The 16,274-nt window shown below is 50.4% G+C and overlaps 4 protein-coding genes across 4 annotated transcripts; 2 read left to right on the top strand and 2 right to left on the bottom strand.

Moving 5' to 3' along the window:
- Positions 1-324: 324 nt before the first annotated feature.
- Positions 325-839, bottom strand: B0H18DRAFT_1114181 (uncharacterized protein; the record flags this gene model as incomplete). The annotated part of the gene is made up of 3 exons (XM_048033085.1): positions 325-384; positions 455-628; positions 729-839. The coding sequence occupies 3 exons, from the start codon at positions 837-839 to the stop codon at positions 325-327; spliced, it is 345 nt and encodes a 114-aa protein (XP_047899066.1).
- A 1,823-nt stretch (positions 840-2,662) lies between these two features.
- Positions 2,663-4,641, bottom strand: B0H18DRAFT_1114180 (uncharacterized protein; the record flags this gene model as incomplete). Its single annotated transcript, XM_048033084.1, has 7 exons — positions 2,663-3,295; positions 3,347-3,790; positions 3,866-4,184; positions 4,235-4,314; positions 4,365-4,398; positions 4,458-4,518; positions 4,575-4,641. The coding sequence occupies 7 exons, from the start codon at positions 4,639-4,641 to the stop codon at positions 2,663-2,665; spliced, it is 1,638 nt and encodes a 545-aa protein (XP_047899065.1).
- A 171-nt stretch (positions 4,642-4,812) lies between these two features.
- On the top strand, positions 4,813-5,721 carry B0H18DRAFT_950984 (uncharacterized protein; the record flags this gene model as incomplete). The annotated part of the gene is made up of 4 exons (XM_048041997.1): positions 4,813-4,867; positions 4,894-4,903; positions 4,948-5,131; positions 5,356-5,721. 4 exons carry the CDS (start codon positions 4,813-4,815, stop codon positions 5,719-5,721), a joined length of 615 nt encoding a protein of 204 aa, XP_047899064.1.
- Positions 5,722-9,748: 4,027 nt separating this feature from the next.
- Positions 9,749-15,113, top strand: B0H18DRAFT_1082220 (uncharacterized protein; the record flags this gene model as incomplete). The annotated part of the gene is made up of 14 exons (XM_048031501.1): positions 9,749-10,423; positions 10,613-10,730; positions 10,764-10,818; positions 10,840-11,704; positions 11,758-12,011; positions 12,067-12,337; positions 12,411-13,031; positions 13,056-13,583; positions 13,605-13,771; positions 13,832-13,952; positions 13,992-14,088; positions 14,122-14,270; positions 14,398-14,560; positions 14,623-15,113. 14 exons carry the CDS (start codon positions 9,749-9,751, stop codon positions 15,111-15,113), a joined length of 4,575 nt encoding a protein of 1,524 aa, XP_047899063.1.
- Between the last annotated feature and the right edge of the window lie 1,161 nt (positions 15,114-16,274).

Raw genomic sequence — 16,274 nt, 5'->3', positions numbered from 1 at the left:
TAGTACCTACCTACCTAAAGTGCACGTTGGATCCCCACCCATTACGATTCCCCTGTGTCCATGAGCCTAACTCTCTGTCAGTATGCAAAACAATCGAAGCCCTTCTGCCCTTGTAGTGTAAGTTGAAATGAGTAACACAACACAACAGAAAAATGGCAAAATGTCCGTGCCGCAGAGGAAGAACTATACCAGGTTCTACTAGGCAGAGATCACCGTCTTCAAATTCCCCGATGATGATGACCAGGCAAACAGTATCGTCCTTGCTGTCCCGATGAGCGTACGTGCAGACATTCATGTTTATGACCAAGCCAACGAACGGGTGGACTAGAGAGTGGTGAAGGTCAGGTAGAAGGCTAGCTGTAGCCTCCAGGTGGTCGTATTCCCCTGGAAGTATGCTATGAAGCTATGCATGTGTCAGTTATAGCCCTTGATACTCAGGGAGATGCACATATACCTTGTCCTCGACCCAGGAAAACATATCAGCAAGGGTGACGGTCATGGCTTGGTAGATCTGTCTGTGGTCCTCCATGTCTGCCAATACGTATGGCATCATCTGAGCATAATTTGTCCTCGAGCAGCCTTGCTGGCTGAGCTGTCGAGGTGGTACATCCAACGGTGCGTTGTCGCCCTAGTAAGACATGAAAGGGCTGTTTCTAGTGCTGCAGAAGGATATGCACTTTTGTACTACTTCTATTATACCACAAGAAGTGTATCACTTCGAAACACACCATCTTGTCGGTCTCATGACTAGAGGCCCTGGTGTCCACCATCTTCAAAGGGTCCTCCAGAAAACTTGCTGTCAGTTTCTCTGTAAGAGTGCTCTTGATGGCGTCGGGCATGGAGGTGCACACAGACGACTAGTTCGAGCACGTCTCTGTGGATGACACTAGTTAGCACTGAGTAGCTAAATGTATGAAGATTTTGCTCAGAACTCACGCAACGCACTCTAACAGCACATGCACGTAGCTGGCAGCATCTGCCTTACAGCCTTCGGAGTATTGTGCTGCGAGCTATAGTGTCTCACAGATTCAGCAAGCCGTCTGCCTAAAAGGGAGACCGCGCAATACAAACCTGCGAGCCTAACTCCTCAAGATCATTGGGTTCGGATGCGCGGGTTGCTTAGCGGTGAGCTGTTTCTGTCCAAGCAACATTCCGGGTGTGATCACCCCGCGGAGCTGGGAAGACCAGGTTGTGTGGATGTTGGGTGTTGTACAACATCTTGACAATGTCCTGGGCAATATCTGGCAGCACCATCTGAGGCTGGCAGTCACCCGGGCCGGCACTACCTCTGATCCTGGCACACTGATGTTGTCTGGCTCTGTCAGTGTCGAGTCGCCATTGACTCAGACAGGCTGGTGGTGTCTTGCACAGTGAATGAGTGCACGGCCTCCCTTGCAGCAACTACATTGTAGCAGGGCTCCCATTTTGCCTTCGATCTCCAGCTGCTAGACGTAGTGCCTCCAGGCACAAATTGAATCCCTCCTCGAGGGCAGCCGACGGGCTTGTGAGGGTGTCGGTCTGGGGACCTGGGTCTGGATAAGGGGTGTTCCAGGCAACCTGTGCCCATACGCACTGCAAAGACCGTGTTGTGCGCATAGGGCCGACTTGAGATTCCAGTAAGTCCTCCTCTTCTTTGTCACTTTCTATATGTCCTGTACAACACCTTTAGGTTAGGATCTGTAGAGAATAGAATACTTACCTTGACCCCTTGTGAACGGCTCAAGGTCGAGCCCGCCAGCCATCGTTGTAAAACAGCCCACATCCAAGGCCAAGTCTCTGGAAAGACTTGGGGGACTCTCCAAGACCAAGTCCGAGGTGGTGACCCCTGTACAACTTTCCAGGCATTGCGAGAGACCTTGAAGGACCGGGTCCAGGCCATCCATTGCAGACAGAAGTGCAGCTAGGGCTCACTGCTCTTTGTTCGTGAGTAGCATCTTAGGCAGTGACGGTAGGTTGCGGGTTAGAGATGGCACGACACCTTGCTAGGGGCACTTAGCGCCAAAAAGAAATGACATACATGAAATGACCTAGGCGGAAAGACCTACGTAGGTGTTGAGCTGGTAATTTATTCCGCATTTCTGCGAATTATTCTGAGCTCCATTGCCCTGTCCAAGTCGTGGAATGTGTCCTGGTGTGTTCTCCTTTATTCTGCATGGACGCCATCACTATACCGTGTGTACTGTACTTTTTCCGACATCATTCCCTTCAGTCTACCATTTTCCATAATGTTTGCATCTTCAGGGATTTGAACCCCTGCACTCATCTGATTTTTCACTCCTTCGTTGATTTCGACTTTGTGGCTGTTTCTACTGTACAGTTATGGTTGCCTGACATAACGCACACCGTAGACAGTCCGCCTTGTCGAGCTCTAAGTCCCTAAGACTTTACAGAGCTCAACTTAGGTGTGTATCTTCGCTTTCTTGAATAAAAGACTTTACAGAGCTCAACTTAGGCCTTTGGAATCGCTCTGAGGCGCACTGCAGCCAACAGTAGGTACTCTACTGCGTAACGTACACGAGAGACAAGCGTACATGAGAAGCAGCAGCAGCGGTACACAAGAAGCGGCAGTACACAAGAAGCGGCGGTACATGAGAGAAGGCAGACTGTAGACAATACTATGCGTAAAAAGACAACGACTCCCCGCCGCCTTGTCAAGTGTTCCCTATGATTTCCTCGTAGGCTTGGGGCTGCTGGGGCGACGCAGCACTGGGAAGTCAGGGTCTTGCTTATGATCCTTGCGCTCGTCCTCGCTGCTGTTGCGAGGTGTGGGCGGCTGGGCAAACATGTCCGTTTCACTCGGGCTGACGAGGTCGCGGGGAGGGGACACCACAGGGACTGGGATCGAAACTGTAAGGCGAGCTTTCCTGTATTGCTTTTCGGCCTCAGCATATTTGTGGTCGTCGAATTGATGCTTCAACATGCTGAACACTTCCACAATCTGGCTGCTGGAGGCTAAGGTGAACCTTCCCTCTTCTTGGGAAGGCAAACATAAGACCTTGTTGCGGTGCTCCTCTGCAAGTTGCTCGGCTCCGTGCTTGCAAATCAGGAGCAGGCGCAATACTGGCACTGGATCCAGGATTACTGGGTAGTACCAATCAACCTGGTCATTTTCCTCATCTCGCGCCATGGCTTTGAGGTCCTCCAAGGCGTGTTTGCCAGTCATCAACGATACCACCAGTGTTTGCTTGAATATTGCTCTTCGGATATGGGTCATGGTCTTGCAGTAATGTTGCAGAGACCTCTGGGCTTGCTCCTTCTCCTCCTTGCTGAGGTTTTCTGACTTCAACCGTATGAGCTGCTGGAGTATTAGTGTGTCAGATAAGAAGCAGGGTCCCAAGGGATGTACCATGCCGTACCCCTCCTCCACGATGTCTTCAAGAGACCTGTGTTTCAGGTAGGCCAGTCTCTCGTAATCCTCCTTGGGGTGGAAGGCCAGCAAGTACACCCTGATCTCACCCACATATATATCATCGCCATAACCCCAGCCTCCCGTGATGCAACTGTCCTTGTGCGGTAGCTCCCAACACTTGTTCGGCCTGTAGCGGTGCTTCGGGATATTCTGAGGTTGTGTCTCCTCGATGGTGACAATCATGAAAACTTGATTGCTAAGTTGAGGCGGGTCTGCCTGGGTGGGCGATTGGGCGGGCGATGAGGACTGGTCGGTCTTGGCGGGAGAAGGTGTGAGGATGGGGAGGGGGGAAGATGCTGGTGAAGGAGTTCGGGCCTCTGCGGCGTAGCCTGTAGGCAGCCTTCTTGGGCCAGGGTGCCTGGGCATCTTGCTGGGCGTTCTCTAGGACCATGTGCTCCAGGGTCTGCAAAAGGGTCAGCAAAACTAATCATGATAAATTGAATAATAAGAACATACCTTGTCTACTGCGTTGTCGAAAGATTGCCAATGGCACAACTCGGATACCGATAGGTCCACATTAGCCCTAGGGTTGACCAGAACATTGGCTACATTGATCTTTCTTGCTGTCCTGCAATCCGGTACGGTGACGGACTCCCCTGAGACGTGGATTTGCCCCTCCACCAGGACAATGGTGGTGTTGTTCAGCTGGAATAACACATTGAAGGGCTTGATGACGTCTTCCACTGTTACTATGATCATTCCGGATGCGCAGTGTTGGTGAAGGGAACCGGGAGAACCACTTCTCAGCTCCCCGGTGACCATGTTGTAACGAAACCTACAGAATGTTAGCTTAGTATATCTGAGAGGGGTTTACTCATGACTTACCAGAAGTGTCGTGCAATCTCTGGATGGGAGAGGACAAAACACCTGAGTGCGTACCAGTTGGGGAGTGATAGCTTGACGGTCTGGATGGTCCGGTGAGTACTCAAGGATCAAAGCATTATAAGGAACTCACCCAAGTGGTGTCGTAAATGACAGGGGAGTCCTTACTATTGAGGACAGGTGCAAATATGGTTCTGGCTAAAGGCCAGCATCACAGGGCTTCCACGTAGGATCCCCCTTCCTCACTGGGCCGGTTGGGGCCGACTCGGATACGTCAGATGGAGCAACTGAGCAATAATTAGCTAACGGGAGGGTGAAGAGGAAAAGGAGCAGGTGAGCTTACGGATATCAGCTGCGCTGCGGATAGACAGGCTGTGGAAGGAATCATTGAAGTAGGGTGCTGGCGACATAAGGGAAGCTATGCTGTAAGGAACATAGATATGAGAGAGAGCGAGGCTTTGAATTATAAACGTGAACTTACCAGGTGGACCTCGGAGTAAGTACAAAGCATGGCAGAACTAGAAGTCGAAGGTCATCCGGAAGCCCCCGGAGAGCTTCCAGACAAATGAAGGGGCATACACATGTCAAAAAAGCGGCAGCACGAGGGGCACACTTTATCACACCTCCTACCTAAGAGTAAGTATTGGCTGGTACTCGAGCAGCTGACTGGAGGTGAGTCAACTTACCTACAGCACATCTTCCCACTGCCCCCTCAGGGCTACTCGAGCCCTAAGACCTCCACTGAGAGGTGTTCTGGGCAGTGCTGATCAGCAATTCCCAATATGGGTGTGCCTCAGCAGGGCACACTCCGTATATGGAAGCTGGTGCAGGCAGGCGCTGCGCGCAGGGCATGCACAGCTAGGCAGCTGTAGAGGCGCAATTAATACTAAAGCTTACCAGGTGAGTAACGTACAGGCTGTGCGTATAGTATTAAACCACTCACTTGTAAATCATGGGAACACATTATCAACACACTTTAGAGGAGAGGGCCTAGGGACTCAAGTCTTCCCTCTCTAGAGTCCTGTAGATGTTTTAACATGGACATTTTAACACTAGATTGTCAGTTGTTAGTTGACTCACAGCAATGTATACTGTTATTCCTTGACAACTTGGTTGATTTGTAGAGGATGAAGGTGGGTTCAGAGGCGGCCTCTCCCAATGCGCACGGACTACAACAGTGTGGAAGTTCTAGGTACATTACGGCACTTAACCGCCTGCATCCACCTCAAAACATCAAAGACTCTCAAGCCATGCCAAGAAAACAAAAACGAACCTTGCAAGACCTGTTCGACCCTACCTGTGAGGCGTGCAATAGACTGTTTGAGACGGTTCAAAGCCTCATGAAGCACCAATCGACGAGCCAAGCTTGTGCTTGGTACAAGAGAGGAAAGTTGAAGGAAGTTCTTCAAGACTCGGACTCAGAGTCTGAGACCCAGTCAGAAATGCTGGAGGGGGAAGAAAACTGGCAAGAAGACAGGTACATAGACTAGCCCTTTTGTTGTACCTAAAATAATGTTGTGTTCTTCAGAAGTGATGCAACCACGGCCCTTGAAATTGGTGAGTGGACAAGACGAGCTATGGTGAGAACACTAGTAGAAACAACCAGACTAATATTATATGGTTAGACCGCGAGGATATCCTGTCAGAGGACAGCGATGACAAAGAGTACAAGGAGAGGTACAATTTCGTACCTGTCACAGGTCCGAGCAGGCGAGCTCAAGCACCTACCGGAGACACTGTCAAATGCACGGTTATTGACTCGGAGCTGGATGATGACAAAGATGAGAGGGTGGAAGACATTGATGAGAGCGTTGCCGAAGTTCTAAGGGAGGAAGACACGGTGAGAGAGTCCTGGAGGAGATATTTTGAGAGGGCTGACAAACGTAGGAACAATGGTGAGTCTTCTGTTTCCCTGGATGTGAGCGCATAGGGATCTGAAAGCAATAGTAGGTGATGCCGACTCAGGCTTGTCCATCTGGGCCCCGTTTGAGTCTGAGTCTGACTGGGAAATTGCTAAGTGGTTCATCAAAGAGGGTATCGGTCAGGGAGCAATTGACTGCTTCCTAGAGATTACAGGCGTAAGTTGCTGCCGCTCTCAGTATTGTGCGTTTTCTGATGCCTCTGCTACAGGTGTGCAATAAACTTGGGGTGTCCTATCACAACAATAGAGCCCTTTTGCAAAAAATCAACTCTATTCCAGAGCTTGCGCCTTGGCAGGAAAGGTGGCTCAGGTTCAAGGACCATCTGTCTGAGCAGCACCTAGTGCAGTTCAGAGACGTCATTCTGGCCATCAAGGCCATGCTAGGCAACCCCGCTCACGCCAAGCGAATAGTGTACCGACCCAAGCACATCTTCTTGAACTCTACGCACACCAACTGCATCTATACTGAAATGTGGACAGGCCGCTGGTGGAACACTGTTCAGGTATGTCCGTTAACTGTGTTGGAATCTCACCAGCTGAAGAATATGCAGAGCCTCTTACCTGGTGGTGTGGCTCTAGCCCCTGTCATTATATCCACGGACAAGACACAACTCACCCAGTTTTCTGGGAATAAATCAGCCTACCCCATCTACCTCACGCTTGGCAACATCCCCAAGGAGCTCTGTTGTAAACCGTCAGAGCATGTGTGCATACTACTTGGCTACCTCTCAGTCATCAAGGTCAAGGGCACTGGGGTATCCCAGCGCAAGCAGCATGCTATGGTTCAGCAACTCTTCCACGACTCAGTGCAGATGATCCTTGAGCCCCTTGTCAAGGCTGGCAAGGAGGGTATCGAGATCACCAGAGGTGACGGCAAGGTGCGCCACGTGTGCCCTATCCTGGCATTGTACATAGCAGACTACCCCGAACACTGCACCAAGTTACGATCCCTGAGGTACGAAGGTATCGTTCTTATGATGGACCACCATGAAACACCTTAGTGATTCCAGAGGAATGGCAGTTTGTTCCCACAGTGCACGTGACTTGCAGCCACCCCGATAAGCAGAGATAAGTAACTGTTAGTATGGGTTGCTTATCTGAGTCTGAAATTTCAGACTCCCAGACGACGCGACTTGCACCAACAGATACAAACAAATGCAGTGGCTAAGCGCTCAGTTATGGATATGAGGCCCATTGAAACGCCTTAGCAGTTCCCCCAATAAGGAAACTGGTAAACATATCATGTGACTGGCAGCTTGGTGGGCCATTGCTCCAAGCGCTCACACAATGTAGGGCCTATATAGCCTCAGCCAGTAACAAATCATAGTATACATAGTATGCTCATCTGATAGCCCTTCATTCAGAGAGTATACAGAAATTCTATTGAGTGTATACAGTGGCTGGCTAACCCAGGAAATGCAAAGCAAGAAATGCACATGTGCCTCTGCAGATTCAATCTGCTTGTTTATGACTCAAATATGGTCTATATGTACACTGCAATGTATATGTGTAGTTCAGACACTGTGGACTACTCAGTAGCTTCAATAATACAGGTAACAAGGTCTATAATGGGTAATCTGAGCATCTTTTGCCATATTATGGCCCTTGCATACAATGTAATGGTAACCATCCCAGCTCAAGGCAATCATACACTTGTCTTTGATGTGTCTGTATATTTCATAGATTTTCTGCATTTTTCTGAGCCCTACATGCCCCTGCTTGTGTATGATTCCTCTTTGGGAAGGTCACATACTCCATATGGTAATTATGCATCCACTGCTGGCTTTGTCTTGCTCACAGACACAATCTAGGGATACATACCTGAATGTGTACTTACACTATGATCTTATAGGGTTGTCCAGTACATGAGCAGTTCCAAGAGTGAAGTAGCAGGCTTATATAAGCTCACTGGGGCCACAGCAACCATCTTACCAGGTTATTGAGAATGCTATCTGATCTGATGTCAAACCCATGCAATATACAGCTTCATTCACATTGCCTGGATCATTTTGAATATTGTCTCAATTTTCCGCTTTTTTCTGAGTCTAAACAAGCTCTCTTAAGCACAGTAACAGTCCGCACTTACATCGCTTACTAAGCGCCCATCAAGCGCCCAGATGCCGAGCTGCTCTGATTGGTGCAACAAGCCCTTTTCTGCCCTAATCAGGCAGGCTGCCGAGGTTTTGAGCTGAGTTTGAATCTCAGCCACAGGCTCCTTAGTGGCACTGTACCTGCTGTACTGTGGCAGGACCCCGGACAATGCGCCTATATGTCCGATCCTGGTGCGGCCATAACCCGCCCAAATAGGGCGCCTATGTCCAATCCTGGTGCGGCCATGAACCCTGCCAGATGCGCGCGAGGTCCGATCCATATGCGGCCATACAGGCTGTCGTGTCCGCATGTCCTATCGGCATGCGGACATAGGCAACCTTGTGGTCGCTGTCAGGTTTCGGTAGGGAAAGCATCCTAGGTGAAGTTCACGCCGTAAATGCAGCTAACTTCGGTACACCAGTTCCTCTATAGACGACACGGAACTTGGTGAATCCGTCAATATCAAAGAAGGTGAATCAGTGTAGACGAAGAACTACCATACAGGGCCAAGCAGCTGCGGAGAAAGGCAAGTCATACTTCGGGTTTCAACTAGTTCGCTTCATGACTGATGATGGTGTCGGTGAATCCTGGTGAGTAGCGATGACCATGCGGGCGGGAGCGATGCACGACAAAGGGCGGGGGCGAACTAAGGACGAAGTTGCCAGAGGACGCAGTGCATGTACGTCCGTCTTCTATCCTGCAACATTGTCTGAAAATCTCTCGCTTGATGCAAAGCGACGCGAATGACGAGGATATTACCATGAGGCTACCATCTATTGTTGATGGTCGGCCTCCATTCATACGAAAACCAAGCGAATGCTCAGACCACGGTATGCTGCCGATATTTGTACCACCCACAATAATTTAATACGAATGTCTTACCAGTGCCCAATGAGGACGGCGAGTCAGATATCTTGTCGTACACGCCTACCCATGGGGATCGTGCCAGCAGCCAGGAAACGGCTGCCTCTTCTTCAGCTCTCACCAGCCTCGCCACGTCGTTTCACGCGGAAGAATGGCTCGGTATCGGCAAAACATGGAGCAACGAGATTCTGGTTCACGTTTGCCACGCCAGAGATCATGCACGTACGATCCCGCAGAGCCTGCGATCCACATTCATTCTGAAAATGTCCCTCACCGTCGATGCGCTGCTTTGCTTCCAACCTCCGCTGCGGCCACCTACCACTTCCGCCTCGGTCGGGGTGTGTTTCAGCCAAGACTTACCCTCTGTCTTGGTCCAAGACGATGACTTTATGCGCAATGAGGAGGCCCTACAGCATATCATGGGTGCTGTCGAGCAGGTCAGCAGCCTACGCCAGACCTTCAACGATGCCTGGCTTAGTGGGGCTTGTTCAATATACCTCCCTTCCGACGTTTCTGGGCGATACCCACTTTGGGTCGAAGCCCTCCTGGGCGAACTCGAGACGTCAGAGCGGAAACACAAGAAGTGGTTCCGAGCGTCTGCATGGCTCAACCGTGTAGCCGACGGCAATCGAAGTTGCATGATGCTCGCTGAAGAGTGCAGGGAGACATGGACGAGTGTGGCTTGGGATTCGACTGTCCCCAGCTTCAGTAGCTCGGTGCTACTGACCACCGAAGACCTGGCATCCCTGCTTTCCGATCAGTGGGTCAACGATGACATGGTTAATGCTGGGCTGGATCTCATCTCCCGACGACTCTCAGACAACAGCCGTACTCGCGTCGTACACTGCCTATTCATCGCATCATTGCAGCGCGTGCATAGTCGTGGCACATACGCGCCACGGAGACAAACACCTGTTGACATTGCTATTCAGGCCGACGATGTTGATGAGCTCGTGTTCACACTGTTCATACACAACTCCCACTGGACGGTTCTTGTCATATCACTCCCTACGTATACCTATACGTACTGCGACTCGAAGAATGCTGCCGCCAAACCGCCGAACGAAACGATCAAACTTCTTGAGTGGTGGCTGGGTCATCTGCGCTCCGACCTTGTCGCAAAATCACTTGTCGTGTCGCCTTCGCCCTCTTGGCATGCCCCGAGACAGGCAGACTGCAACTCATGTGGGATCGTTTGTCTTAGTCTTATCGCCGCAAAGCTTCTTGACTACGAACCATGGACACAATCGACATCAGCCCAGCATCAAATGGAGTGGTATCTTCGGCTTTCCGAAGCGCTGCAAGATGCCAGCGAGGTATGTACATGAACCTGTTCTGTGTCTGCTTGTATCTCACCGATGCTTGGTCATTTTCAGGATCCGTCAGATGCAAATGCTGCGACGGACACAGATGGTGACGTCTGTGACTTGGACCCTGCTATCATACCTTCATCAGTCAACTCTACTACCTTCCCTTCCACGTCGTCTGGGACCTGACTCGGCAAGCGCAAACACGATAAGACCTCATCGACCTCTACACCAAAGCCTCCATGTACACCCACTTCTGCGACGAAGGCTAGGGCTGCTGCTGCACTCGCCCAGGCTGTCGCTGACTCGTCAGAGGGTGATTCGGACTCCCAGGATGCTCGATCCAAAGCCGATCAGCGCCAGATAAAGCAGGTGAGACGCACCACAGGAGGCACATCATCTCAGTGGATGCCGTCTTCGGAGAGCGCGTCAGACTCTGCCGACTCTTCCCTTCAGGCTTCGCGTCAAGGCAGGGCAGAGTCGAAGCGTGGCACGAAGACATCATCATCGTGGTTGAAGCAGAAAGCCCTGCGCAATCGTGTTCACGATGGCACTTTCAAAATCAATAACAGCAAGCTACAGTCGTTTCGAGACAAGGTCCGTGTGGACGACACCCATGCCGAGTTCAAGGCAAACGACATTCTAGCAGTACGGTGCTCGGCATGTGCGGAGTGGTTGACTATGCGTGTACCTTACGATATTAAGAACTGGAAGACTCATCGTGCTACGAAAAAGTGTTCACGCAATGCTGCGTCTGGGCGATCAAACATCTCACTGCAGAAGATGTTCGCCAGCAATGCACGTCCCGCGAAACCCAAGCCTATCCAAAAGCTCCCGTGTCCAGGCCTGACGCGTGAGTCCAACAAGAAGGTGGCGCGTTATCTTCGTCGAACGAGCACACCTGGGGGCGGCGCACCTTCCCGCATGAAGATCGCACAGGATCTCTTCAGACTCAAAAAGAAGAAAGCACGCTGGGCCTCGCTATCGGACAGGCGACGGCAGATGGTGCTCCGCCATGAACAAACACTCTATCGCTGGGTGAACCGGAGGGATGTCGGGGCAGTCTTTGCTACCGATTGCCACGTTTTTGTGGCCGTCTTAGGAGATGACAAGGAACCACCTCCCTGCCTCGCGTGTTTAGGACTGTACGGTGTCCATACATACCAAGTTCAGCTGAATCGACCTTTGCCGGACGAAGACAAAATGAAGTTTGTCCCGATCATTTATCGCTGCCAAGACCTAGGGGAGCTGTACCTCAAATATAAGGGCCTTCGTCAACTAGTCGAGACGGTGAGTTGGTGTGTTCTGCGTTCAGAAGAGCCTTATTGATGTGAAGTCTGTAGGATGATGGTCGCTTGCCATGGCTCAGATTCAGTCAGGGTGTCGTAGCCGGGCACTATCGTGACTATGACGTACTCCTTGGATGTGTAGAGGCCATAGTCACGAAAGTGACCCGTATACAAAGAGGCAAATCACTACGTGGCATGGTATATCCACGCATCTTCACGGACTTTGTCAACCATCTTGCAATGATCTCTCCATGTGGGTACAAGGTGTTTCAACACCACTTCGGAGGACCTGCATTCCGGAGCATACGGTGAGTCCAATACTACTAGTACTCCGTCCTGTGCAGCTCTCATTTGCTTCGATAGTCGGTGGAGAACGAAACTCTCTGGGTTTCTTCCTGGATTTGTGGCAAGCAACATAGACACTGCCGCATCTGTGCTTCAACAGCTGGATTATCATGGTCCAGTTGCCCTCGCCTGGGACGATACATTGATGGAGGCGGCACTCTCGATCTGGCAAGAATCAAAGGATAGCACCTGCCTCATTCTGGGTGCTGCCAGCGGTATTATCGAGGTCTCCGAGTCCGACGACCTAGACGAGGTCTTTGAGCGAGCGAAGCTAGACAGAGCAGATAAGGTATGTCCGAGTCTCACAGATATCCTTGGTGTGATAATACTGACACATTTGTCCATTGCCGTGTGATTGCTAGCTTCGCCTCTATGTCTTGACAATCCCTTTGCACAAGGTACCTCCTATCATCATTGCTGCGATCACCCGTGGCTCTCGGGATGATGCCGAATCACTCACCAAGATGCACCTCGAAGTCGTTCAGCTCCTCAACAATGCGAAGATCTACCCCGTTTCTTTTGCGTCTGACGGGTCTGACGTTGAGCGGTCACTACAGCGGAACATCTTGAATACAGCAGAGCGATATATTCCCTACGTCATTGAGCATTCCACTGGCATTCCTGCTTGTCGAGTCGAGCTTCAACTTCATCTCTTTGCTGATAACCACCCCGCCACCACTTCGCAAGACCCTGAGCATGCGCGCAAGACCACTCGTAATCAATGTCTCACGGGATCACACATTCTTGCCGCTGGAAATCATCCTTTATACTTCGCACAAGTCCGTGACTTTGCGATACAACCTCACACTCCACTCTTCCGTCGCAATGTCGAGAAGGTCGACAAGCAAGATGACCGAGCTGCTGCCCGTTTCTTCTCAGCCGAAGCTCTCTCGCAGCATCTGCAACTGTTCCCTGAGAGGGTCGCGCTATCTACGTATATGTTCGTCCTTGGTGAAGGTATTGATGCGTGGCTGAATCGGAATGTAACCCATCTTGAACGCGCGAAGATGGTCTTGCGCATGCGCTTCTTCTTAATGGTGTGGCGTAGTTTCATTGATCATCATCCCGAATACTCGCCCCACATTCAGTTCATCTCGCACGAATCCTATGACATATTCCTCACGCTGTGCAACAGCCTACTCTCCTTGATCTTGATCTATCGCCTCTGGTACCCATCCTATCCCCTCCTCCCGTGGCTTCACTCCACCTCGCCTGTTGAACATACCTTTGGTGTCCTGCGCACACTAAAGAAAGACTTCACCTACATCGACATGATCCACTTGGAGCCGAAGCTACGAATCCTGATCCTTGGCGACTTCGCAAACATCTCACCTGAAGAGCAGGCTAACCGGACGGCAGGAGGCTATGCGCACACGTACTACAGTGCAGACGACCTTGACCTCAAGAACCTCCTGATGTGGCCTACGGATAGCGAGCTGAGAGGTGCTTCAAATGCGGCATATGAGGAGGCATCTCAACTACTTGCTGTCCTTGGAATAGATGCTGCGCGCATGCTACGTGACTATCAAGCCCCGGTACCAGGTCCAAAAACCAAGTCAGCCTCTCGTGCGCAATCTGCAAGTGGACCCAGAGAGCCGCAGACACTCGCACAACTACTTGCTCTGTACGACCATACCTCATTCCAGTCTCAGGCCGATGAAAGCGAGTTCGACAAGTGTGTGGCTGCCTTGGTCACTGAGAGTACTGATCGAAGCTTGGCTATGTATGTACTCTGTACATGCAATATGCTGATTGCTAACGAGCTCGTACGCTTTGGCATCAGATCAAATCTACCGGATGCTCAAGAGACCAAGATTTTGGCTATCAAGGACAGTATTGCCTCACAGGTAACCTCTCAATCGACACCCGCAGCCAAGAGTGGTGTTAGCGTCCCTGGCGAAACAGTATGCAATCCTCCGAGTTGTGCCACAGACACACTGCAGCTTGTGTCCATGACCCCTGAGCCATGCCGTATTCGTAACGCAGATCTCGTTGCCCAGCGCACTCGTCACCAGACAGCTTTTACAGCCAAGGCCATACGTTGTTATACAAGTAATCATACCTCGACTCCAGATAGCATTGAAGAGCCCAACGGTGCCAGACCACCAAATTTACGTGACGAACTTCTGCGACGACTCAAGACACTGGGTCCAAGCATCGAGAACTCACTGCCAAGTACAACTGCCGGTGCTGATCGCCACGTTCGACACACTGGGCAGTTTGTGATGCCGAGTCATGCCTCAGATACTCGCGCGATAAACAAGCAGACTTTACGAGACGTCTCGGCGACGGTATGTTATCATTGACACGCACACTGTATCTGCGAACAATGCTTAAATTACAAACCAGAAATTCGGACTACTGCGTCAACAGGCATTTCTGCCACTGCAGGATATACACGAGACAATAGCTACTGCAAATATCAACTTACTTTGTCCGCTTGCAAGCGGAGATTTTGTCATGGCACGACACCCTCGTGCGGACGCAGCACAGGAGATATTGATTGGCCGAGGTACGTATTTCCTATGAGTCCATCACTGGCAACCAGCTGACTACTGTCCATGTCACTCGCAGTGATGACTCTATATGCCAAGAGCGATGGGCGCGGTGCCAAGCACGACTGGACAGCATCTGCCCATAGCATTGGGGCAGTGTCCTACGTGATGGTGCAAGTCTACACGGTTCTTCAAGGCTCCCTTTACACCTCTATCACACAGCCTCAAATCCAGGCGACGACTTTCTTGCGCATTCCACGGACCCATTTGATCATGTCCCTCAGTTCATTCTCGGGAGACATAACAGTACAGGCACTCCAGTTCGGTGATGCTTCACCGATGGAGTTTGTTGCACTTGGCGCACGCGTGTCCCAACTCCTGAGGACTCTCACCAACCGGAAGAGTGACGTTTGTAGGGCAGTCAAGACACTTTGCCAGCTTCTGAACCCGCGGCGGAAACCAGTTGCACCGGCTTCTGCGGCGGCAAGTGCAGCTAACCCGACTGAAGTGTTGCAGATGGTTGGTGATGGATTCGAAGAGAGCTCTGACAGCGACGAGAGTGCGTCGTAGCTTCTGCGCAGGATTTCTCGGTCTGTAGTACGTTGTACAGCACGTAGCGATTTTTTGGCGATTTTTTGGCGATTTTCTGCGTTTTCTTGAGGTCCGATCCGTCATGCGGCCATAAAGCACCCCTAAAAGGTAGGTCCTATCCTGATGCGGACATGACAGGGGCGAAATCGTGCGGACATGAGGGCCCAAAATCCGCGGTTTTCGGATCGGACATATAAGTGCCTTGTCCGGTGTCCTACTGTGGCCTCACTAAAATGCGGAGAATTCCCAAAATAATCTCTGTGATAGGTATGATGTCATAGAGTCTATAGCTGCTGTGACTTGCCCATTACCTTCACTGGTCATGGCACAATTCACAAAACAAAAAAACATGCAAATGCCTCTGTGCACATGAGTGCATCCCTTTTCACCTCAAAAGTCTCTCTTTTGAAGCCTATATGCTGCCCACAGATTCTCTGACATCTCAAACCTGCTAAATAGGGTAGCTGACCTTCCTAAATTGGTAATTTTGCTTAACCTGCTCAGTCTGGGCTCACAAAATGCAGATAAAATCAGGGAATATTATGTGTAATCAGACTCATCTGTATTGCCTTGTATATGAAGGCAATTCATCTTGTATGGAGGCCCCCACAATATATCACTAGTATGACTTGCCCAGTTGTTTGGAATTCAGGAAACAGAGAAACACATGCATGAATGTGTGGCATTTGACTGGGATACACTGACTGAAATCTAATCAACTCTTATAGAGGTTATAGAGATGATAAACTCATTCGATAGCCCATCATTTCAAGGGTTAATCATACATTGGAGGAATGAAGAACAAAGGACAACATTTAGAGAATCACAAGTGACTGTGCAGATATGAATGGCTTGTTGTCTCTGAAACACATTGCCTATGACCTGTATAGATATGTGCATAGTTTACAATGCATGGATGTGTCTGGAAGTTGCACAGCACAGCTATTGGTGGGGAAAAATGGTAATAACATGCATGTTTTGATGTCTCAGCACTGAATGACCCTATAGGGAATCTTTTCCTCTTGTGAATATGCTCAGGGATGCTCCACATATATCCTGGAATATCATCTGATTAATCCGCATTTTCTTGACCCCAAAACAAGTGAATTGTGCTGCAGTAACAGTGTGCACTTACATCGC

Source organism: Fomitopsis serialis (genome assembly GCF_022376445.1).
Source record: "Fomitopsis serialis strain Sig1Antser10 chromosome Unknown B0H18scaffold_4, whole genome shotgun sequence".
Lineage (NCBI taxonomy): Eukaryota > Fungi > Basidiomycota > Agaricomycetes > Polyporales > Fomitopsidaceae > Fomitopsis > Fomitopsis serialis.
Note: the sequence above shows the minus strand (reverse complement) of the source record. Positions and strands in the feature narration are given on the sequence as shown.